The sequence below is a fragment of the Acipenser ruthenus genome, chromosome 38, assembly GCF_902713425.1.
Source record: "Acipenser ruthenus chromosome 38, fAciRut3.2 maternal haplotype, whole genome shotgun sequence".
NCBI lineage: Eukaryota > Metazoa > Chordata > Actinopteri > Acipenseriformes > Acipenseridae > Acipenser > Acipenser ruthenus.
Genome location: NC_081226.1, coordinates 2,357,850 through 2,383,322, shown reverse-complemented (window position 1 = coordinate 2,383,322; position 25,473 = coordinate 2,357,850). Strand labels below are relative to the sequence as shown.

Here is a 25,473-nt window from a genome sequence, read left to right as displayed (position 1 = left end):
ATTTTCATTTAGACCTATTTTTTAATGTTTTTTTCCTTTCCTTTTTTCTTAGTTTTACACATTTACTTACCTACTAACAGCTTGACGTCATTTACAACCTTACGGTCTCCTCCTCTTTTTACTGTGCAGGAATACAACTTCTGATCGGATAATGAAACGTTTGCAATAAAAAGGTCCAGGTTTACCATCTTTACTCTGTCTTTGACATCCTCTTTACATTTAGAAGTAGCATTGCGAGAGCTACAGAGCTGCGATTGTTCCAGTGTGCTCCACGTAACGATCAGGTTTTCAAAAGATGTTCCTTGCAGGTGTTTTGGTACCACACAGGGCAGAGTTGCGTTTTCCCCGGCCCTCGCAACAACTTTAACATCCTCGGAGTCTAGAAAAAAAAAAGACCAGAGTTGGTTGTCACAGGACCTATACCTTGATTTTTTTTTTATACTGCAAGTCAAATTTTGAGAGCTTGTTATCATGTTATAGGACCTAGTGGTATCGAGTTCTGTTTGAAGTGATCATCATGTTGAACTGGGCCAAATGCAAGATATCTGTGGCAGGCTTTCCCAATCCTGGTCCTGAGGGACCCCTGTGTCTTCTGGTTTTCATTCCAACCAAGTTGTTATTATTTATTTCTTAGCAGGCGCCCTTATCCAGGGTTTACAATTGTTACAAGATATCACATTATTTTTACATACAATTACCCATTTATACAGTTGGGAGCAATCTAGGTAAAGTACCTTGCTCAAGGGTACAGCAGCAGTGACCCCCACCTGGGATTGAACCCACAACCCTCCGATCAAGAGTCCAGAGCCCTAACCACTACTCCACACTGCTGCCCACAATTACTTCATCGAACCCTTAACTGGACTATTCATTAGCTTAATTAGACCTTTTAAACTCTTCAGATTTTAAACAATTGGAGATTAACTATACAATGTTATAAGTAACTTGAAATCAGCAACTTTTTAGAGCTGAGAACAATCAAAAAGGTCTAATTAAGCACAATTCTGGCACAGGGGGTCCCCAGGGCCAGAATTGGGAAACCCTGCTATAGGGTGATGCAATACATTTGGTCACAGCTGTACATGCATACATATGGGCCTATAATTTTACTCCAACATGTTGACTCTGTCAGCAGATATATCAAACTGAATTATTTGATGTTTGTCCCCCGTTCTATGGAGACTTTTTTTCTATGGATATGATTTTGTACTACGGGTTCAACTCAGTTGAAAATATTATAGTCTGTTTATAGTCTTAGTCATATCATATATAGCCTATGTTCATATGAAAAGAGAAAATATCATATATGGCAAATGTAATCCTGCATTACACAATAAAAACATTTATGTTATTCATTATTATGAAAAAATACAAATATCGCATTATTTTCCCATCGTAAAAGCAACCTAATCTGTGACAACCAAACGGGGCGGGTTCTCAGGTGCGCCATTTTTTTTTAAAAAAAACATATTGTGCGTAAAGTTAAACCAATATTAAAATATCTCTCTGTGAAAGATTACTCTTCTGCTTGGTTAGGAACAGAACCTCCTAGAATGTCTACAAATAAGAATACAAAAAAAAGAGTAGAGTGTAACAACCCGTCCGGTCTCCTAAACAGGGATCGGTCAGCGATTAAATAACCTGGGTTTGCGATGTTTGCAAAAAGCAAAGCGCGCCCTAACACAACATTCATATTACAAAAAGTATTTAACTGTAGCTACTTACCACACGACGCGAGCAAAACCAGAAACAAAAAAGTATACATTTCCAATCCTAACTATTTTTCCGGAAACTGCAAAATATTTAACAACAACCAAATCTCCCGCGGCCAGCTGAAGCAATGACGTAGGGGGAGTGGCTCACTACATTCCTCAGGATTGGATTCTCATACAGCAGACATATTCGACCGCCTTCCGCAAGAAAAGTTTTTAATGAGCCAATGGGGTCGGGTGAAATTTTACAGATTTTTCAAAAAATTAAAAATAAAAAAATGCACCAGCCTTGAAAGTAAATGTAACTTTTGTCCAGAGTATTTTGAAGATATGGCAGTACATAATTGTTACGAAAAAATGCACAGATATTGTATATTCTACAATCGGCACAGCAATCAGAAGGGTAGCTGAGGAGACAGAAGCACTTGCACATCCTATTGTGTTTTCCCAGCATGTATTTGGGTGGTTGTTCTTATTTGGTAAAACTGCAGTATCTGTATTCAGACACAGTAAAGCTCCTTGTCGGTCAATCATAACCATTTCGATTTGAAAAGACACTTATGTAACATTTGTGGGTAACATTGGACCCGGATTCGCTGGATCCTATTTTTGTTAAAATCTGTGGGGTTTATTTTTCCCAAAAAAGTAAACATTTGAGATTAAGATTAAGGTTATTAAACAGCTAATACAGAATAGCATCTGGGTGAAGTAAGCAAAATATTATATTTGTCTAGGTTTGGATAAAAGAAAAGGAGGGAACACATTAAAACAATACGTTTCGTTTAAAAATGTTTTTCAAGGGTCCTGGCTGTTGTACATTGGAATTCCGAAACCTTTAAAAATGATCAAATAAAATAAAAGCTTTTTCTCATGTTTTTAAGTTTTTAAGTTTCTATACGATAGCCATACTGAACACACGAATGTAGTTACTGAATGCATCTATTTAACTGGCACCCTTACATGAAAACAATTTACTGCAGAACACTTTACTATTATGGTAGCTTTGAACTATGAATTGCAAAGAAGTCTTACCCGGTTTCCATTACGAATCAGACTAGGAAGAGCATATTCCTGCTGGTTGTGTTAGCGTGGTGAGTTTAGGGCTGTGCTCCAATTCATGAAAATGCGCCCTACGAATGAAGATCGAAGGGCGGAAGTGGGCGGGTCTCCCTTAAGAAAAGGAATAATTTGCATAATTTTAATTGGAACTACATTTTTTCACTCTACGTCGGTTAACTCCGCCTGGTTTTACTGTTTTCACTTTATTATGTTTATCTTAAATGACAACATGTATATTTGCATATCTCAGTTGTATTGGTTAATATTAGTAATTAGTATTTTGTTCAGCGTGTATGTTGGTACTGACGCCTTCTTGGCTGAGTCTCCCTTAAAAAAAGGAATACTAATCGGTATTACATTTTGAACTCTTTATACGCGGGTTAATTCCGCCTGGAATTTCTCTTTTATTACGTATATCTTCCGACTGGTTTAATAGACAGTATTATACATAGCATTTATTTACCATATAACAATACTCATTATTATGATTATTACTTTATGATTTATTGGTATATTTTTTGTAGTGACGATCCAAACTAGATGGATACATACTATCTCCCCTATGAAACATGTACCATGGTACTTGTACAACTGGATTTTTGGAACAAGGTACAATTGTATCATGGTATCAGTGTGAAAGTACAATGGTTTAATTTACATGCGTATCATTTATGTATATATCCTATACCATTAATGTAACCTATTATGGTACTATAATACAGTCCAATCATAATAATACAATAGTATATATATATATATATATATATATATATATATATATATATATATATATATATATATATATATATATATATAGCTACACTATACTAGAGACAGTACAGTGTTGCAATTAGATACCATCTTATCTTAGAAATAAAAAGTAGGCTACAATGCTAATGTATTATGGTGATACTGCATGATACTACCAACACACCATTGTACACTGATGGTATAGGATATATACATATATTATACAGTACCATTGTACTTTCACACGGATAACATTATATCGTATCAGCTTGTTTTCAAAATCCAGTGGTACACAAGTACCAAGCCATGGTACATTTGTATATAGGGCTGCCTCAGGTTCATAAATAATAATAATAATAATAATAATAATAATAATACTTCATAAAATCACACTTAATTAATTTATTAAGTTTACAACTTACTTCTCTGGCCAACCTCATTAATGCCCCTGCACGACGACGATGATGGGCTCTCCTTCTGATTGCAGATCCCATCTTCCGATTTTCATTTATTATTAAAAATATAGCGATGGCTATTGCGGCTATAGCAATTATCTCCATTTTTTCTCTGCTCTCCAGTCTCGGCGCTCGAATTTCATTTTGAGCGCCAAGACTCTGGAGAGCAGAGGACATTGAAATAAAAATAACTTAATTGATAAATAACTAGCTAAGGTTTTTTTTTATTGTAGTTCTACTAATAATCAAGTACCCCCCCCCCCCCTCCCCCCTCCCCCCCAAAAAACACACACACACACACTTTGCCATGCCCAGAAAAAGACACATGCACGCATATTATAGACAACACGAAAAGTTTTATTAGCATGCGCTTTAAAATGGATAGCTACTTTAAACATAGCAATATTTAACAGCTACTCTCTTCCACATATATAAACAAACAAAAATGACAATGACCTCCCGAGTTCACATCTTCTTTTTGTCTGTACACATTTCCAGTGCTGATTAATAATGACGCCTTTTCCTGGCTGTGAATCATGACGCTGAAGTGTGTTTCAACTGAAACACTTTTGCGACCACTGCGCCCTATTCCACTTCAAAGTGATCACTCCTGGAAGTGATCACTTTGAAGGGAAGTAGGGTGTAGGGGCGAGGTTTTGTAATATGTGGGCGTGGAATTGTTCAATCTCCCGCGCTACTGAAAAGACGAATGGACGAATTTGACTCCCCTGAGTTTCAAGATGCCTTTTTCGTGTAGTGTAGTAGCATACATGCCAACACTCCCTATATGGTCGGGACAGTTCCAATTTTCAAGCAAATGTCACGCGTCCGGATGCATTGGAAGAAAGTTCAGATATTCCCCCCCCCCCCCAAAAAAAAGTATTCTGCACAGTAGAGTTAGTGAAAACCACACGCTGTGCTCTTTGTGCGGCTGACTTTTCTGCTCATCACTAACTTATACATTATGGCTATTTTTACTGTCCTGATGGTCGTGTCGTGTTGAGTTGGGGGGGATACTCATCTATAATATGATAATGATTTTTTTTTTTTTTTTTGGTATAACCCCTCCCATGTGTATGACGCGTATGATCACACAGTGTCATACAGTGCTTTTTTAATTTTTACTTTTTGTTTGCTATGTAAACCGCAACTAGGACACACTTAATAATTGTAATATCTATCTATCTATCTATCTATCTATCTATCTATCTATCTATCTATCTATCTTTAACGCAATATACATTTTAGACAGCAGATGTCAGCCTGGAGTTATAATTCTAAATGGAACAATTATTCAATGTTAACCTCAATAAGATAGTTGCCGTGTCTTCTCAAATATCTAACAGTTTAGAATGAGTGTCTATTTAAATCATAACTCCTGTCCAAAACAAATAACGTTAAAATGAGAGATTTGAGAGAGGCTAAGCCTAACGGAACAAGAGGCAGAGAGCGATACTGAAACCACTTCAAAAACAGAACCCAAACCAGCTAAAGCCAAACACGTCACAGAAATGATACAATGGAGAATTGCTTGTCAAATTGTGATTGAGCATTTCATTGCTAATTTCATATTCTATACTATTTTGTACACACATTTCTCTTCAGTGTCTCATAAATACAAATTATTATTATTATTTGTTTATTTAGCAGACGCCTTTATCCAAGGCGACTTACAGAGACTAGGGTGTGTGAACTATGCATCAGCTGCAGAGTCACTTACAATTACATCTCACCCGAAAGACGGAGCACTAGGAGGTTAAGTGACTTGCTCAGGGTCACACAATGAGTCAGTGGCTGAGGTGGGATTTGAAACGGGGATTTCTTGGTTACAAGCCCTTTTCTTTAACCACTGGACCACACAACCTCCTACAAACTATGCTAACTTTCTTATTTTTGCAATGAGGTGCACGAAACAGGGTTTAAAATGTCCTGACAGGCTGGATCAGGTCATCCAAATGGTCTGTTTCCTCTTTCTTGATAGTGGAGTCACACTCAGGTGTATTTTACTCAAATCCTTGTGTACCTGAAGGGGTTAAAAACATGCTAGTCTCCTTCTAGGTAAGCTGAAGATCTAATAATGCCTCATCCTTTTTTTATTTATCAACTAAAATGATCAGCAGCTTGGAAAACTTGTCTTTCGGTTTCAATTTGTTCAGCAATATCTGAAAGAGAACTTTTCATATTGTCACTGTTTAAATGGTAATTAAGCACAACAGCCAAATGCTTAACAGTGGTACTGTTCCAGGATATGGTATCCCCCTTTTAAATACAACTTATTATTTTAGTTATATTTTTTCCAGAGGCCATGAAGCTGTACTGACTCATGTGGGATGGCGAATTGAAATATGTGGTTATTCTGTTCTCGTTGGCCCTATTTATCCTTATAAGGAAACACATAGCATGACACTTTGCTGTTTTCGAAAGTGATCATTTCAATTGTGGTAGGTGGACAGGAAATCAGTCTGAAGGTGTCATTTTGTTTGCCCATTAAAGCTAGAAACCAATAGAGATAAAGTGTACACCCAGCCAGTTTGAAGCTTGTAAAGGGAAGTCTGAAACCACTTACTCATGAACAAACAACTGCTCCTGAAATAAAAATGATTATTCCACAAGTCTTACTTTTAATGATATGTGAGTATTCATATGAAATTAATACTATTTCTATATTTATTATTAAAGATGATAGGTAAAACTCTGAGTATTAATGTTAGAAAATGAAAAAAACCCACCTGACAGTGCTTAAGATACCTTTTTGTTGAGTCGGTTCTACGGCAGTTTTGAAAAAATGCAGTATTTGCTTTTCTCCTTTCAATTGAAGTCAGACCTAAAGAAGCAACACTGCTTTATTCAAAATCCTGGACCTTAGATTTATCCTATAATATTTGTAGAACACATTGAATGTACTTCAAGACAACCAGGTACTTGGTATAAAACCTTGACTCCATCACAGATTGTATTTATTCGGATAACTGTTATCTTCTTGTGGACTTGATGCTCCCTGTGGTTCCTCTACATTGTGAAGTTTGGTCTATGCTGCACACTGTTTGGCCATTTCATTAGGACCCTTCTACCCTGTGTAGAGATGAAAATTAGGTAGATGGAACAGCACCACTGCAAACACTCTATAAGAAACGGGGAAATCATTCTTTTGATGTTGAGTCAAGCAGGTGTTGCAGTAGCAAAGGCAGTCATGTTGGTTGGCTGCTCCAAGAAAGTGTATCCACTTTAGAAAAACGACCGGGAAACTGTTGGCAAGAGTCACAGCTTTGGCCACACACACACAGTGACTGGCAGAGGACTGAGGGACGTTTCAGCCACAGCTGAAATATGAATGACTGAGACGAGACTACAAGGGAGTCAAAGCTGTGATTGAGACCAAAGATGACCCAACCTGTCCTAGATGCAGGTTCTAATAAAGTGACCAGGCAGTGTATATGTAAATGACAGTATTACACCAGAACAGAGAAAATATAAACTGGACCAGTACCACTGTAACTGCACCACCTTTTTTATTTAATTGTTTGCTTTGTAAAGCATTGTAAACAAAAGAAAAACCAAAAATATTTTATGTTCAACTTCAAATGCGTTTGTTTTCTTGTTTGGGGTTAGGTACTTCCAGTCCTAAAGCAGAGGTGCACGCTATCACTAAGAAGGTCCATCAGGGAGAAAATGTAACTCTGCAATGCGATGTCCGGCATGGCCAGGAGACATCATGGTGCAGGCAGCATCCCGAACAAGTACCTGTTGTGATCTTTCAAGATGCTTTAAACATCCGAAGCTCTGAGCCAGACCCAGAGTACCACGATGGCTTTGGACCTCGTTTCTCTTCCGTTCTGAACCGCACGACCTGGACAGTCAATCTGAAGATTGAGAATATTTCTGAGTGGGATTTTGCTCTGTATTTCTGCACTGTCCGAGTAAAAGGAGATATCCGATTCGGAAATTCAACCCATCTTGTGTCTGCAGGTGAGATGTTTAGGCCTATCTATCCTACAAATCATTTTTCTACTGAAATCTGCACCTTGCTTTCGCATTTGCAGAAAACAGTTTTGGGGGCGTAAAAGGAACATTTCGAAAATAACATTGTGCATTTTGTTAGGGTCCCTGGCAAAAACGAAAACTGAAAAATCTTTGCAACAAAGAGCATTTTAACAGCACTGGGGAAGGAATCTCTCTAGATTGCATTCATCTCCAGTCATTGGTTATCCCAGTATTAACATTAAAATGAGTAACTGATAATGGCTTTGTAAAATGCGCTTTTAAAATCTAGCTGTGACTTATTTGGTGAGGTACCTGGGTTTCCAGAGTTTGACATTAAAAATACTACTGCAGATTGGTAAAAACTAATTAAAATACACTTGCATTGTATAAATGGAATTGGGTTCGGAGATACTAGTATTGACTAATCATTACCATTTCCATTGCACAGATGGAAATAAGACTCCCATTGCATAGCAATTTGATCCATTCCTGGTTTTACAATGAGTTTAATAAAAAACGCCCTTGAGCTTGTTACCTACACACTGTGATTAAACCAGCGCATAGTGGATGAAACTACAACGCAATAGGAGTCTTGTTTCCATCCTTGCATTGAAAAATAAGATTCACATTTCATAAATAGTATTTATTATACATCATCTGTCACTGTTTATTTGATTTCAATCAGTTTATTCATCCCATTCTCCACAATGTTGAGAATGAGCAGAGACTCCTGTTTTTCTGGTACAATATTTGCCCCTCCCAAGTCCCAATGGAATCTAATGACAAATGGCATATTGTTTGTTTCCCTAGTGTGGTTTACGATTTGAAAGTGCTTCAGTAATACATTAAGTTTTAAGATTAGTTATCAGCAGCATTCTCATTTGGTATAATGCCCCATTTTATTAAATCTTTCATATGTTTAAAATAAATTGAAGCGAATTTATGACAAAAATAAAATGCATATATTTTAAGTTTATCAACACTGCTCAGCTAATCAGAAACAAGCTTGAGTCCCATAAGGTTTCTAATGAGTAAAAGTGAAAATCCATTTGAGGAAAACACCAAAGCTTATGAGGAATTAGATACTGAGAACAAAGCACAGCTAAACCTCAACTGATGTCTCTTTCTGTCTGGGGCCAAACGCTGCACTTAACCACTTCCAATACAGCTTTTAATTGATTTATTTAAATACAACAAACAAACAAAACCAAACAGCGTGCAAAGAAACCACTAGCTCACTTAGAGAGGAGCTTTGATAATGTTTGACAAAAAAAGGTTTATTTGTAAAATAATATAAAATATGAAAACTCCCTTTAACCAAGTCTGTAAATATACAGCTATGGCCAAAATTTTAGGATTGAGACTATAGGGGGATGCAAAACTTTTGGCCATAGCTGCACACTACTGCAAATAATCTTTACCGTGCGTCTCGGTGATCTCTCTTTTATTTTCAGAAGACACAGGAGAATCTGTTCCCCTCCCCCTGTGCTGGACACTGCTCGGTACCTCGCTCTTTGTCACAGCCATTTCCTGTGTTGCCTTTTGTGGTTTTCACATATTTCAACAAGGTATTTGACCTTTTCCTCTGTTTCTATAGTAACATATCTCTAATATATCTCCTCCTCGCTTGCCTCTTGAATCCAGCGCTTGCCCTTTAGTTGAATGGCAAGGCATTCGTCTTTGTACAATATGATTTGCAGTTTTGCCTTTCCATTCAATTCAGTGGACTGATATACCAGTTCCTTGCACTGTATTACATTGCTTCATATCTTCATAGTTCATTTCTGAAGTGGTAATCTTTATCAAGGTGTGGAATGAGCCAGCGTTAAGGGTGCAATGGGTCTTCCATTCCAGGGCAGGTTGAGGAATGGAGACTGAATTGCTCCCTCGGAAGACAAACCGTCGCTCGGGTCCAGACCAGACTGTTCACATTTATTTATTTTCCTTCCAGAAAGAGTGAAATCCAAACCTAGTGCCACCAGAAAATCCAATAGACATGAATCAGATTATCAGGTAAACAGCGATAATTATTACTCAGGCATGCCTGTTTCAATCTCCATTAACACCAGGGCTCACAAATGGAGATTAGATAAAGGGGCATTCAGAACAGAAAATAGGAGGCACTTTTTTACACAGCAAATTGTGAGGGTCTGGAACCAACTCCCCAGTAATGTTGTTGAAGCCGACACCCTGGGATCCTTCAAGAAGCTGCTTGATGAGATTCTGGGATCAATAAGCTACTAACAACCAAACGAGCAAGATGGGCTGAATGGCCTCCTCTCATTTGTAAACTTTCTTATGTTTTATAAATAAATACACTTTTAGAGTGTGTGTCGCACTTTATATTTTTGAATCCATCTAGAGAACCAGTTATGATAAATTAGGGAAATACTAAGTCAAGTAGACAAACATTTCGGCTATTGTCTTTATAAATTGTCCTGCATATTAAATTAAGTGTAAAATATAGGTCTTACTTTTCTCTGGATTCTTTATCAATTGTTATGAAACTTGCTAAGGATATCCTTCTGCAAGGAATGATATCTGGACACAGGATAGGCTGTACAGGAATTGTAATAAATCTGGGTTCAGTTGATTCATTATATGTCATTACAGCTATGGACAAAAGTTTTGCATCACCCTATAGAATTAACACATTTTGCTTCATAAAATCGAATGAAACCTGCTGAATAATGTTATGTTAGCATATTGAATTACATACCGCTTTGTAGTTTTCCATATAAAAAACGGAATCTAACATGAAATACTGTACTACTGTTAGGGCTTCCGGTAGACTTTTACAATGTAATTTGTTTGTTTCTTTGATTACATGATGTTAAATAAAAAATCTAAACAGAAATGTGATGTGATAAAAAATGTCCCATATATGCATATCGCATTGCTAATGACTATGAGCCTCTTTAAAGCCACGATTCTGAGACCTCAGATCATTCAGCATTTGTGTGTCCTATGATTATTCTCCAGCAATGCACCATTGTGTTCCGCTGTGTTCTATGTCAGTAACAACATTTAACACTTTTTTATATGCTGGCTAGATATTGCTGAAAGAGAAATTAAAATCAATCAACATTTTGGATGTTTTCCATAATGTATTGTTGTTTTCAGGCCCACGCTGCCAATGTCGATCTGGAAAGTGAGTACCAGGTACTGTTGCTTTCTGATTCAATACGAATAATCAACACTATTCAAGACAGTGCAGGTAGAAATACTAATATTCTGTATTTACTTTGCAGGAACTTACACACAAAGACAGTGCATTGTATGCAGCGTGTGTGAAAAAGGAACAACCAAGAAGAGACTGATCAACAGCTGCAGTTAATGACCATCATAGAAATGCTTTATTTATGAGTCACGCCAGCAGTGCTCTATGTACACTAGAATCCAAGCATGGGCAGATGAATAACTGGGTGTGTGGGTGGGCAGCATTTGTTACCCATTTCTCATCACTCAAACCCCTTGCTTGGTCATCTTGTCCCATCTTTAAATATATAAGATTTTAGTGAAAAGAAGTAGTGTGGAGTAGTGTGGATGTGTGGTTAGGGCTCTGGACTCTTGACCGGAGGGTTGTGGGTTCAATCCCAGGTGGGGGACACTGCTGCTGTACCCTTGAGCAAGGTACTTTACCTAGATTGCTCCAGTAAAAAACCCAACTGTATAAATGGGTAATTGTATATAAAAATAATGTGATATCTTGTAACAATTGTAAGTCGCCCTGGATAAGGGCATCTGCTCAAAAAAATAATAATAATTGACCATTGATTTTTAGGAGCATCACAGAGATCAAATCTCCCACCCAGTCATTCTCCGTGGGAAGTAGCTGTGAAAACATGTGCAGACTGAAAATGTTGCATGTGTTTGAAAAGGGTATGAGCATATCTACAGGGGTACCAAGATTTTTAGGGAGCAAGCAAGGGTTCCCAGTGGGGTAAAATAATATTGTAAGGCGGTTCCAGGCACACAACACAAGACAGTTTTTATTAATCATGTTTACGACAGGATAATGAGTATAATAAGATGTGAAATGGCGAGTTACAGAATTCTAACTCTTATAAATTTGGTTTTGAGGTGGAACGATAAGTCCTTCAAATAAAAAATATTTGGTTCTTTGTTTTTTTGTTTTGTTTTTTTACGTTGGCTCAGAACTCCCACCCTATATCAAAAATGTAACTGCTGATGTGGGTCACATGGTCTTGCTGCAGCTTGACCATTCCAATGAAATTGACCTACAGAACAGGATGTGTCGTATTGGAAATTATACAACAGTGGAACTGCCTGCCCACTTACCTCAATGGGGAGTCTAAGTCGGTATTCTTTGATAGTACAGGATTGATGTGAGTCTCCACTGAATCAAAGTTTCAAAGGGCCTGTCTATATCACTTCAATAAAACCGACACTGACCTTTCTCTACGTGTTAAAAAAAAAAATTGATTAATTTTCTCATTAACTATATTGTTATGAGAACTTGCTTTAATTTTGTTAGTCTAAATAGAACTGTTAATTCTGCAAATCCAGCCCTTCAGATGCTTCTATGATGCCTCAATATAAAATAACAAACTGAAGCCTAAAAATGATAAATGTCTTAGTGTTTTACTACCCACAATGATGATAAAGCTGCGTTTTCTATGTATTGAGCTTCCCTGCTCTGATTACAGGCACGTCTAAACTAGACTGTCCTCAAAATAGAACTGTCTGTAGCCAAAATGAAGGGTTTCATATTTTTTTCTACAAAGAAATATTGATTTAGAATGTATCAAATTACATAAATACAGCTTCAAATAAAAAATGTATTTGGTGGTTAATTGGGTAACTGAAGCCAAATCATTAACCAAATTCCATTTGGTATTACAAAGAATGAACCCTGTGTCTGTCAAACCCAGTGTGGTGTCTTTCTATCATGTCACACTTGGCCACATTGGAGGAGACTGATTCTCCACCTTCCTAATCCCCAAGCATCTGTATGTTGCCTTGTGTTTGTGAATAGGAGAACATGCTTAATGAAACTCTCCCTGCAAACACCTGCAAATGAATGAATCAATGTGACCTACTGGCTGATTTGAATGTCATTTATCAAAAGCGCAATTAGTGATGTGACCTGTGTAAACACTAAAGCTATTCTGGTTGACATGCAAACTGTTGGCTATTCCCAATGCAAATGAATGAATGTTATTATTATTATTATTGTGCAATTTCGACTCACCTGATGTGTAGAGAACCTGTTTGGAGCTTCTGAAGAAGGTTGGGAGCGAGCTGGTCTCTGTGAAATAAAGGAAAACTGTCAGGCATTATTACCAGCAAGAAATCTCGGAACAATTCTGGAGTTTTCACATTGAGCAACTTTTCTGAACCCTCTAATTGGTGCTGTACTGACTCCTTCACACAGGTAATGATGCCTATATTAATTTGAATGGGATAAGGGGCTATACAATGAAATTCTGCCTACAATTAATGTCCAAAAAAATAAAAAATGTATTATTTAATGGAAGTACCGTGGGTATATGATCTGTTTCCTCATTCTTATTTTTCTATGTGTATCAGTACTATTTAGTCCAATTTTCAGGTCAAAACAGATGATTGCAAATATATCTTAGGGTAGTTCTATAAACTCTAAATCAAATTCTATTAAAATGTATTAAAATGTTTTCTTTTTGGCCATCACTTGTAGGCAAACTTTCAATAGAAAAAGAGAAATGTTAACGTTTTGTACTTTGAACACCTTTTACAAAACTAGATCCTAGAACTGCAATATAATAAACATACTGGGTCCAAATTCTCTGGAATATTCTCCAGCTGTTTATTTTTTCATTTTGTAAGATTAATGAGAAAATTTCTCCTTCCAAAAATAGGAAGCGTTTGTTCTTTGTTAAAATGTACATTATCTTTTTCCCTGTCCCTTTAGTCCTCTCTGATTTTTATTTTGAATTGCAAAAGAAGCAAAGGACCCACACTATATATATATATATATATATATATATATATATATATATATATATATATATATATATATTGCATTTTAAAACAATGAGAAACCTCAACCAACAAAATAAAGGGCTGTATATAGATGGTAAAATAAATTTGTGCCAATTAAATACACTGTAAAGTTCTATATAATGCCTGTTTCAGGATTGCATTTGGTAATACTTACTGTTTAGAGACTATTATACTTCAATCATGTTTCCACTATTAACCAGAGTGGACTTTGCAAACACAAATGTATTTTATTTAAACATTATAAAAACTATGTCCATCCTACACGCTGTATTGAGGATCAAAATATGATATCACGTGACTGTTACTGACTATAGAACTACAGCACAACTGAACATATGGACTCACAGTAGAAATAAATGAGGGTTAAAATTTAAAATAGACATTTAGGGTACAAATCTTTAAGATGTCAATTTTGCACTTAATACTGTTTTTTTCTCTCTCTCTCTCTTTTGGAGTGAAGGATTTACTAATACACCTGTGCACACCGTGTCACTATGAATTCTGCTGTGATTGGCACAACTGTGCATTGCATATTGACATGTGCTGGAGTCCTGAGCAACCTGCTGATCATTCTCTGCCTGCTGCTACCTTGGGGAGGAGAAGGACAGGTGAAGGGAAGTGGTGCTGTGAACCTGGCTGTGGCCTCTGTGGCCGGATCCAACGCCCTCCTTTGCTTGTCATCGACGCTGTGGTTCCTATTGGCATTCCTGAATAAATGCCAGCATCAGTGGGCTTGTAAAACTATTCTCTACATCTTGGTGGTCTCTATATACACCAGCATCTGGTTCACCTCTCTGCTGTGCGTTTTCTACTGCGCTAAAATCCTCCCAGCTCAATCCAGCCTCTTCTTCAGGATCAAAAAGAACATCTCGCAGTGGTTGCAGTGGGGCCTCGTGGTCAGCCTGGTCATTATCTGCACGATGTCCAGCTATGTCCTTGTGCTGGATGTCTATCCTTCAAACTCCACCCTCTATAATACCACTGCTGTCAATTCATCAGGTGCCGACGTGTCTCAACAAAATACTACCAGCGTATTTTTTGGACTCTGCTGTTTCTTTCTGGTGGCCCTCCCAGTTGGTTTAATGGTAAGCTCCTGCGTGGCAATCCTTGTTTACTTATGCAAACACGTCCGTAGAATGGAAAGTGGCTCCAGTGAATTCTCCAGCCCCCAACTGGAGGGCCACAAGCGAGTCATTTGGATGATTGCCACTCAGGTGGTTCTCTATTGTCTCTGCATCCTTGTCATAAACTTGACTAACGCCATCGACTCTCTCTCCTCCATAACCACCAATGCTATTTTCAACCTGGCTCTGTGCTGCTACGCCTTTGGCACGTCTGTAAATTGCATTGTCAGAATTAGCCACTTGAACCGGAGAGTGTCTCACCTGGGCAAGAGGTTGACCTCTTATGGTTCGTTATTGTGCCGTGGGTGTCTTGCTAGCTACCAGAGCAATCCGAGCGCTTCTGGTCAGAATCAGAATAGAGCTAACCAATAATGAAACAATACAATGTTCTTATATCTTCTTATATAGCAAAGTCACTCCCTTTTTCAAATCCATTTCTGTGCCTCTTATTAGCACAGGAAGCATTCTCGCTACCCCTTTAACAATGTGCTAACTAAAGTCTTAAAAATCTATTTCCTTTCCTCGGACTGGTACCAGTAACATTATTAGCTGACCCCCTTTAGGAGTGCAAACCAATGCTTAAAAGGCAATTTCTTGACTTTTTGATTTTTGATTTTCAAGCAAATTTATCACTGCTTCCCCGTTGATTGTGATGAAAATCTTTCTTAGTATGTGCATCCTTTTTTTTTTGCATTTCTATAAAAAAAAATGTATGCTTTGATCCAACCTCTGCACTGTCAGAAGGAGAGCTGTAAAAGAATCTGTAGTGAAATACATTGTTTATTTAATTGGAAATAGACTTTGTCAATCCGATGAGGATTCACAAAGTCAGAAATAGACAGGCTCTCTAAATGTGTTGAAAGTCCTGTCACCCTAATGTTCTCATCCAGACTAGAAAGATTGTTGAAGCTTTCTGTATATCAGTCATGGGTTTTTATTGTTACACAGTGGACACAAGTGTCATTAGACAGATCTGAGTTGTGTGCTTTTTAAATTTTTATCAGGATTAGAGGAAATTAAAAGATTATAAATGGTAAGCATTAGGCTCTCTTTGACTTTTCAGTGTATTTAATACTTATATTTAATACAGTGTGTGTGTATATATATATATATATATATATATATATATATATATATATATATATATATATATATATATATATATACACTGTATATTGTGTGTGTGTGTGTGTGCATATAAAGATAGAATATTAAAAAAAACACAGAAGACACAAAAAACTTTATAGTTTTTTTTTTAGATTGCATGAAATGTGTATCTATATTATATGTAATGTGTGCAATTAGATTTTAAATACTCAAAACAAGCAACATCTAGATATGACTAGCAGACCCCCTGTTGCCATGTTAATGTCAGGTTGCCAAAGACTAAATGATGAATGACGTTTCATTTGTTTAAATAAAACTATATCTAAAAAAAAGACCCCTGTTGTTGTTTGTTTTTGTTTTTTATTATTATTATTATTATTATTATTATTATTATTATTATTATTATTATTATTGTTGTTGTTGTTGTTGCTCGAGCTTGAGAATGTATTGTTCTTGAAAAGGGCGGGGAACGGAACTAGATTTCAGCTAACACCCAGCGGTGTGGTCCAGCTGAAGCTACCGGAACGCCACTAGTAAAATATAGATTTTCTTAAACTAAATATCTTACTCCGTTTCTTTACTTCCTCGGTTTCTTTGTTTTCCATTAAATGATATTAGACAGAAACACACACACACACACACACACACACACACACACACACACACACACACACACACACACACACACACACACACACACATACAAAATTACCGACAAATGCAAGAAAATATACGACTCCAGAGAGCCTTATTATTATTATTATTATTATTATTATTATTAATTTCTTAGACGCCCTTATCCAGGGCGACTTACAATTGTTACAAGATATCACATTATTTTTACATAAAATTACATTTTTTTACACATTATTTTTACATACAACTCCCATTTATACAGTTGGGTTTTTACTGGAGCAATCTAGGTAAAGTATCTTGCTCAAGGGTACAGCAGCAGTGTCCCCCACCAGGGATTGAACCCACGACCCTCCGGTCGAGAGTCCAGAGCTCTAACCACTACTCCACACTGCTTATGAAAGCTTTTCATTTATAGGCAGAGTGTCCCACCTAGTGGACAATAATTGAACAACATGTATATAATATCTAATATAAATTAGATATTGCTGTAAACTGTAGCAATAATAATAATAATAATAATAATAATAATAATAATAATAATAATAATAATAATAATAATTCTGAACACAATGGTCCTATTAAAAGCAACAATGTGAAAACGTGTTAAAAGGAATAGAACAGTTTTGCAGGCAGAAATAAAGAATCCATTAATTAGTATCAGTATTAAAACGAGCCACAGAGCAAGACTTACATCTCTTTCCAAAGTTGATGCTTACTATTACAAACGAATTCATTCATTCTACTTTGAAAAATCTACATTGATTAGATGCAATTAGAACTACATTTCCCATACTCCCTTTCTGCTGCATCTCCCCACATTTCCGGAGAGTGCCGCGTTTGTTACCGGAAGTATATAGAAAGCTGCACGGTTGTGGAAATTGAGGTGAGTTATTTATGTTTTAATCAGGTACGTGAGCTGTACAATTTGATTCCTTCTTAGTAACACTTGCTCAAAACTGCTGGCGACGGCCAAAAAAAAAAAACAGTGTTCTCTTCCAGAAAATGTATATGCTCGCCTCTGAGATTTCCGCAACAAAATGCCACTAAATACGTTGTATCAAAGGTATTATATAATTACAAAAAATAATAATAATAGTAATAACATTGTATGAACGCTGCCTGTGTTTCGCGTGGATACAATATTAGACCCATTACTTTCAACATAATCTTTTTGAGGCACTTGAAGAGGCTGAGAAAGCAGAGTCTGAGGTATATTTTTTAACACACATGGGCAGTGCTGCCCAAACACGGTCCTGGAGAGCCCCTATCCAGTAAGTTTTGTAGGTCACCCTAAATCGCTAATTTCTAAAGACTGGGAACACATGGAAGTAATTGATCAATTAAGCAAATAACTTGTTCAATTAAGGGAACTGTGGTGATTGGGCCAGTTTACATGCTGGGAAAATGTCATGACTTGTTTACAGTCATGACTTATTTAAGGTGGTATGGTCTGGATTACAATTTTAGTTAGTTTTGGTTTATGTTTAGTTTATGTTTGAATACAAATGTAATACATTATACAAAAATCAAATACAACATGAAGTTTCAAAGCAGGAATTGTTAAATTAAACAAACCAACACTATCTAAAATTATAATTCAGCTGTACCACCTTAAATAAGTCATGACAGTAGACAGATAAGTCATGACATTTTCCCAGCATGTAATCCAGGCCATTGAGGGCTGAAAAGGGTAGTTCATTTTTTGTACCAAAATGATCTCTAAATGACTTTATTTAATAAATCACCTGCTTAACTGATCACAATGAAATTGTTCCAGGTGTTAAGAAATTGATGATTAAAGGTTACCTATAAAACCTGCTGGATAGGGGCTCTCCAGGACCGGGCTTGGGCAGCACTGCACATGGGGGTCGGGGGTGTTTGGATGAACCATGGAGGGGGTCAATGATACCACTAATTATTGAATGACAATTACTTTGCAACCAAAGCAATTAAACACCAGCGCATTGAGAGTACTGCGCTGGATGCATACTCCTCAATTCAACATAATTTTAGAGTCAAGGCCACATGTCTTGGCAATACATTTAAATTTCCTTGCAGACAAAGAGAGGTCTTTTCTTTAGTTCGCGGATCCATCATTAAAATTAGTTCTAGACATTATGTGTTATATTCTCGAAGTACTTTGAATATAGATTGTCATTTGTATAACTTCTTAATTAAAAGGAAACCATTTGACTGAGTTTCTTACAAAGTTTGACATTTTCTTTCTTCGTTTTCTTCCGGCTGTATTTTTTTTTTTTTTTTTTTTACAGACAATGAATGGGCAGCCGGAAATCGAGGCAGACTACAAGAAGAAATACAAAAACCTGAAAAGAAAGTTAAAGTTCTTGGTTTACGTGAGTGTTGATAAATGTAGACGTGTTCTTTGTTTTGCTTTGTGATGTGGACTACACTGATATCCACTAGGGGGTAGCAGACACAAAGGCATGCCCAGTAAATGTCTAGTCGAACTACACTTTCTATGTTTTATCCGTTTGTGTGCACTTTTAATAAGAGCTATTATAATGCTGTATCAGTATAAAAAACTTTTGGGTTTTTTATTTGTAACTGATTTTTCACCCACAATGTGGCCCATCCAAACCATGCCAAAAATAAACCATGATTTTTGATTCAGTAACATCAGATGGACACAATTTAGGCTTAAAAAAAGAGCATACTATTTAATGAAATCAGATTTGGTATTGTATTTGTTTTTTGACAATGTCACTATATAGGAACCATTAACATGTAGTATTCCACAATTACATGCTGTACCAACATGGAAAAAAAATGGGATTGATATTTTTCCATCTTCGTGACAGTTTCTCTTTCGTTCTGTTTAATTTTAATACTTTTGTACTTTTTATCAGGAGCAGGAATGTTTTCAAGAGGAGCTACGGAGAGCTCAGAGAAAACTTCTCAAAGTTTCTCGTGATAAAAGGTGAGCTGGCATTGTTTGGTTTCAAAAGGAAGCATGTCAGCGCTGCTGTGAATGGACGGTGTCAGTGTTAAACTTATTTCTGATATCTTTTCTCTTCAAGTTTTTTGCTTGACAGACTGCTCCAGTATGAACACGTCGATGACGATTCTTCAGGTAATGGATATGTTTAAGAACATTTGTGTACTCTGCATACATAATCTATTGAAAGACTGGCAATCAGATCCATGCTAAATATTTTAATAAATCCGACAAGCACAGTGGTAGTGGCGTTTACAAATGCAGAACCACTAGGAAGGGTATTAGTTGTGGCAGTTGTATGTATGTATATGTATGACCACTGTCCAGTGGTTAAAGAAAAGGGCTTGTAACCAGGAGGTCCCCGGTTCAAACCCCACCTCAGCCACTGACTCACTGTGTGACCCTGAGCAAGTCACTTAACCTCCTTGTTCTCCATCTTTCGGGTGAGACGTAGTTGTAAGCGATTCTGTACGTCGCCTTGGATAAAGGCGTCTGCTAAATAAACAAATAATCACACTTTATAGTTTTAGATCTATATCTGAAAAACTGCTTATTCAATTGTAATGAAACTTGGTTTTCTCCACTGACACTTCATTTGCTTACCTAAAGAAATCTATACCACTTAACCAATTTTTATTAAACCGTTCATCGCCATTTCTTAGTTCTCTGCATCCTGTTAATGTGGAAGTCATGCTCATTGTACTGGGAGCTCATTTGGAATTGACCGCTGTGGCAGCAGCACGGGATGTGCAGTATGTTACTGGCTTGTTTTGAAGAGGACTTAATTATACATTCTAAAAGGTATGTTTGTTTCTATCAGATTCTGACGCAACAGCATCTTCGGAAAACAGTGATGGAGAGGCCCAGAGAGCAACTGAAAATGCTGGTGTGAAAAAGTGAGTGAGTGGAGAATCAGTTAACGAGAGGGTTAATGAGTTTTGTAATATTAACTTTGTTTTTCAATTTCTTTAGACGTAAAAGCAGCCCTCACCTGCCAGGCACCCCCTCTCCGTCCTCCAACACCCTCTCTCTGCTTCCTAGAGGAGGCTACAATCCTCTGCAGACTGGGACCAGCGCCCCCTACCTCAATACTGTGAGTCTACACCCCGTCTGTGTGTGTGTACATGGTCAATTTTATCATGATGATAGATTATTGTCCCAATCCTAGCCCTATCACACTTCCAGAATTACTGCACTCCTCAGACCTCTCCCCTTGAGTTTTTTGTTCTATGATTTTATGATTTGACTTTTTAGATTTTTAATTTGCCTCATTTATCTTTTTTTTTTTTTTTTTCCTCCATTCTTTGGTTTCTTAACTGGGATCGTGTGGGTTGGTGGTTTTGATTGGCTGTGCCGTGTCCTGTCTGTGTTGTGACTGGCCACAACATTTAGCTGCCCTTCCCCCCTGAGTATCTAGCGCCCCCTGCTGACAAAAACAGGAAGGAGAAAAAATGTAAAAGCAACAAGCACAAGAAACAAGCAGCACCCAAGGTACAATGTTCCTTCTAAATGTCTGCTTTGAAACAGATTTTAAAGTTATAAGTGTAAAAAGTTGTCATGATGTTAACAATGAAAAGAACAATTTATAGGTAAATTATTTAAACAGTTGTAGCAACACGTGGGGATGTATAACACTATATTTTTCAGAACCCCGTTACTTACTCTCTGTTTTTCAAGAACCACAAGTTTTAACTACTCCTTTCTGCTACACGATCACTTAATCTCCATGGTCCAATTAAGAAACTGCACGCCTTTTTGCACAGGAAGCGATAATGAACTATTGTTTATTTTATTATTATTATTATTATTATTATTAATTGGTCATTTAGCAGATGCTTTTATGCAAAGTGATATACAGACACTAGGGGGTGAACTATGCATCAACAGCTGCTGCTGCAGAGTCACTTACAATAGGACCTTGTTTGTTTTACGTCTCATCCGAAAGACGGAGCACAAGGAGGTTAAGTCACTTGCTCAGGGTCACACACACAGTGAGTCAGTGGTTGAGCTGGGATTGAACCAGGCACCTCCTGGAACCAGCTAAGAGAAAATTGCATCCCATGTTGTTGTTCTTCGATCCTGGTGCTCAGTTTCTATATATTTTTTCCCCCCCAGGTGGTGGTCCCCCCTTCTCCAGCTTCGTCAGCCCCCTCCTTCCCGGTTGCAGCTTCTGCCATGCCCCCCCAGCCGTTCAGCTCCGTACCCAGGCAGATGCTGAGCGGGGATGCCCCAGAAGAAGAGAGCGAGGGAGAGAGTGAGAGGGAGGAGGAGAGGGGAGAGGGGGAGGAGGCAGAACTGGTCATTGACATCCCAAACGAGTGAAACTGCCTGCCCAATACCATTCTGACAATTCTTTGATTGCTGATCTTGAAAACTGATTTTTAAAAAAAAGACTTTTTGTTATCTTCACTTTTCACAGAGACCTTTTGTGACTTGTAGATAAGTTCAGAAAAGAGATTTGTTTTTGTTTTGCCTTGTTAATCAAGGTAACGATGATAACTGATCTGAAGAACTGATGCTGTTTATTGTACAAAGGCAAGGGTTGTCATCCTATTCATTTCAATGGGCTATGTGATGTCAGATCCGTGTCCAGAGAGATCACACTCTCACATGGGTATGGACTCTGGACCCTGGTTCTGTGGAATGGCAATCTGTATGCAGCTTGTACCATGCCACCTACCTTCCTGTCACTGAAAGTAAAACCTAGTCAGATTGGAGTGTTCCTGCACTGTGAAGTGGGGCAGGTGTCTTTTTACAATGCAGGTGACCCATCTCTACACTTTCATTGAAAAATGAACTAAGAAACTAATCCAAGTCTTATTCACGGAGGTAAAAATTTGAAATAAGAATTGACAACCTGTAGTTTCGGATAATCAGTTTGTGGTTTTTCTATCTGCATGTGCTGTTACTAGTCACTTAAATACTTTCAAACTTATAATGTCAAAACTTATTTTTTACCAATTCATAATGTTCAAAAATGATTTTTTTTTTTAAGTTTGGTATGAAGACATGTGTGTTGTTTTCACACCTTTGCTTTGGATCTGGGCTTTATTTATCATGATAGCAGCACACGACAATGCACAAGCACAGAAAACCACATCCTCTACAGCACATCGGTTGCCTCGTTCCATTCCCTTATTTTTAATAACAGTCAGTCATGCTATAACTGTTCAGACTTGTTATCTTTCGTCTTTTAATCAAGTGTAACATTTAGCAGACGCTTTTATCTAAAGCGACTAGGGGTGAACTATGCATCAACAGCTGCTGCTGCAGAGTCACTTACAATAGGACCTCGGTTTTACGTCTCATCCAAAGGACAGAGCACAGGGAGGTTAAGTGACTTGCTCAGGGTCACACACAGTGAGTCAGTGGCTGGGATTGAACCTGGAACCTCCTGGTAACCACTGGACCATCAAATCTCCTGCTACACCAAACACAAAAAGGCCTTAAAAGACGTTCAAACAGAGCAAGACAGCAGTTGTGAACTAGAACAGGTTTATTGAACCGATTTATAACATAAATAAAATACGTTCGCACACCCTGGATTGCAAAAAAGAGTTATCTGTGACCAATCCAGCCGATTTGCGGGACAAAAACAAATGTCCCACTTGTCACCACAAACCGGTAACATTACAGAATGGGGAAAAAACACAAAACCACTGAATGTAAGTTAAGATTTTTTTTGACAAGAAGAGGATGCACGTTTACCTTGTGGTTTCGGGGGGTTTGTTTATGTCTTCTGAATGAAATTCTTGACCCTGGCTCGTGTTTTTATTTGTATGGGAAGACTGACAAGCAATTAGTAGTAATAAGCACCGAGAGGATTTAGCAAACAACGGTGTGTTCATTGAATTTCAGTTTACTAGGACTAGTACTGTTACATACTTTATCAATTAACTGTTTAAATTAAACCCATTGGTTTCAGCACTTTCAATCACAGCAAACTGCTGCATTAAAAAAAAACAGAAAAATAAAAACATTTCCTCAGCCACTGAAATCTGCCTAGCAACACATTCTGCAGGCAGAAAGCCAACATGGGGCAGAATATATTCAGCAGCTTGCAGGGCCTTGTTGATACTGTAAGACAAAGACAACATTGTGAGGACTCTTAAACATGCTGAGTCAATACTTAAGGGCACAGCCCCCCAGGCGGAAATTGTCTGTGAGGGGCTGGGGTTTTAACAGGTTAAATGAATGCTGATTCAATATGAATCTCATTCATTCATTAATAGTAATACTGAGTAAAAGTAAGTTTAGAACAGAAGGTAGGAAGACCTTTTTATACACAGTTATAATAGCCTACCAGATGAAGTAGTAGAAAACACGGGGAACTAGATTCTGTGCTTTTAAATTAGAGTAATAATAATAAAGAATCTAGAAATCCAAACAGTTATTCTTTTATTCTCAGTCACTTTCTCTGTACGTCAAAAGTAACACCTTGCTTAAAAATTCTCACAGAGCACATGCTTTGATCCTACCACAGCAGTGGCTCTTTGAAAGAGATATGGTCAGCAGGCTGTGTGTAATGAAACACTGATGCAGAACTTTTCATGAAAACCGCAGACCTTTAGCAGAGTAATACCTGCTTTTTTTAACCTCCCATTTGAATATAATACTGGCATTGGGACCCAATTATTAACCGAGGGTATTACCCTAGCTAGCAGTAATCCTAACTATCAACAGCCTTAGCACACGGCGGCTCTACCAGCAATGGCAACAACTTTTGGCTGATCTATTTTGAGTTTGTTTGTTAAATAAAGTGTGAAACCTTGTGATAAAATGTAGATTTTTCTGTTAGACTCCCTTTGCCTGCCTGACTAGCAGCTACCCTGTCACAAATGCATAATGTAATCTGCTTCAGGTACTACCAGGAGGGTGGCTGTTTAGTTCATAGAGGGACACCCTATCCAGAAAGCATCCAGGAGGGAGGGAGTTTGTGTGGCTGCATCTAAGACAGAATGCACTATGGAAGAATACAGTAACTATTTACACAGGTTTCATATTTTTAGTGTAAAACTGAACATGATTGTGAGTTGTTGCAGCTGTAAAGAAATGATTTTCAGTCTAATATTGTACTTGTTTATTCCAATGTGTTAAAACTGAGGTCAGGTCAGCAGGTGTAGAAACAATGTGCTCACCTTGAAGTGTTAGAAGACATAGGCTTTACTGTGGAGCAGTGTTAAGAGCTCAAGCATTCAGAACTGCAGCATGCGTGCTGTCTGGCCACAACGAATATATAAAGTGTGAACAGCAATGCTATGCATGGTCTCTTTGCTGCTATAGAAAAAAATAACTAGGTTACAATAGCTTCACTAGACAAAGAAAAAAAAAATCAATTGCTTGCCTTGTCGTTCCATTCTTTTAAAAAGTTAAACAGACACTCTAAATCTATGGCACATAAGAAAGGGGGTCAGGGAAATGACTGCTGTGTTAAACCGTTAATATTGTTATTATGTAGATGATGAGCAATAACTAACACGGAGTCAGTCTTATTGAAACACTGTCATTCGTCTATACATCCTACACATAATATATGAACGTATTGTAAAGATTGGAGCTGTCCGTAGGCTGCATTAATGTTATCTGAGAAGCAGTTCATGGTAGCGTTGGAGTGTTGAGGAGTTACCAGTGGGACGTGTGAGCCCATGCTTCAGTACTAGGCAGCACCAAACCTTTGATGCAGCCGC

The 25,473-nt window shown here is 37.5% G+C and overlaps 3 protein-coding genes across 6 annotated transcripts; all 3 read left to right on the top strand.

The window, feature by feature from the left end:
• Nucleotides 1-6,472: 6,472 nt before the first annotated feature.
• LOC117962997 (uncharacterized) lies at nt 6,473-12,947 on the top strand. Of its 2 annotated transcripts, XM_034919220.2 has the most exons (6): nt 6,473-6,607; nt 7,586-7,942; nt 9,412-9,525; nt 9,909-9,970; nt 11,081-11,119; nt 11,209-12,947. In XM_034919220.2, exons 1-6 carry the CDS (start codon nt 6,574-6,576, stop codon nt 11,275-11,277), a joined length of 675 nt encoding a protein of 224 aa, XP_034775111.2. In that variant the 5' UTR covers nt 6,473-6,573; the 3' UTR covers nt 11,278-12,947. The 2 variants fall into 2 exon arrangements, with proteins under 2 accessions (XP_034775111.2, XP_058865162.1); XM_059009179.1 differs by lacking the exons at nt 11,081-11,119; nt 11,209-12,947 and having other exon boundaries at nt 9,909-10,525.
• An 11-nt stretch (nt 12,948-12,958) lies between these two features.
• Nucleotides 12,959-16,125, top strand: LOC131707070 (taste receptor type 2 member 40-like). Its single transcript, XM_059009176.1, has 2 exons — nt 12,959-13,355; nt 14,424-16,125. The coding sequence occupies exon 2, from the start codon at nt 14,458-14,460 to the stop codon at nt 15,457-15,459; it is 1,002 nt and encodes a 333-aa protein (XP_058865159.1). The 5' UTR covers nt 12,959-13,355; nt 14,424-14,457; the 3' UTR covers nt 15,460-16,125.
• A 1,521-nt stretch (nt 16,126-17,646) lies between these two features.
• LOC117434137 (INO80 complex subunit E) lies at nt 17,647-24,038 on the top strand. 3 transcript variants are annotated; one of them, XM_034056721.3, is made up of 8 exons: nt 17,647-17,713; nt 19,101-19,184; nt 19,698-19,768; nt 19,869-19,921; nt 20,607-20,682; nt 20,759-20,879; nt 21,179-21,277; nt 21,902-24,038. In XM_034056721.3, exons 2-8 carry the CDS (start codon nt 19,104-19,106, stop codon nt 22,106-22,108), a joined length of 708 nt encoding a protein of 235 aa, XP_033912612.1. In that variant the 5' UTR covers nt 17,647-17,713; nt 19,101-19,103; the 3' UTR covers nt 22,109-24,038. The 3 variants fall into 3 exon arrangements, with proteins under 3 accessions (XP_033912612.1, XP_033912613.1, XP_058865170.1); XM_034056722.3 differs by having other exon boundaries at nt 17,681-17,737; XM_059009187.1 differs by lacking the exon at nt 17,647-17,713 and adding an exon at nt 17,873-17,893.
• The last annotated feature ends 1,435 nt before the right edge of the window (nt 24,039-25,473 follow it).

Coding starts and splice junctions, on each gene's coding strand:
- LOC117962997 (XM_059009179.1), top strand. CDS start 6,574: ATGATTATTCCACAAGTCTTACTTTTAATGATAT. Junction 6,608..7,585: donor AGTCTTACTTTTAATGATAT/GTGAGTATTCAT, acceptor GTTTGGGGTTAG/GTACTTCCAGTCCTAAAGCA. Junction 7,943..9,411: donor AACCCATCTTGTGTCTGCAG/GTGAGATGTTTA, acceptor TTTTATTTTCAG/AAGACACAGGAGAATCTGTT.
- LOC131707070 (XM_059009176.1), top strand. CDS start 14,458: ATGAATTCTGCTGTGATTGGCACAACTGTGCATTGCATATTGACATGT.
- LOC117434137 (XM_034056721.3), top strand. CDS start 19,104: ATGAATGGGCAGCCGGAAATCGAGGCAGACTACAAGAAGAAATACAAA. Junction 19,922..20,606: donor CGTCGATGACGATTCTTCAG/GTAATGGATATG, acceptor TGTTTCTATCAG/ATTCTGACGCAACAGCATCT. Junction 21,278..21,901: donor AGAAACAAGCAGCACCCAAG/GTACAATGTTCC, acceptor TTTCCCCCCCAG/GTGGTGGTCCCCCCTTCTCC.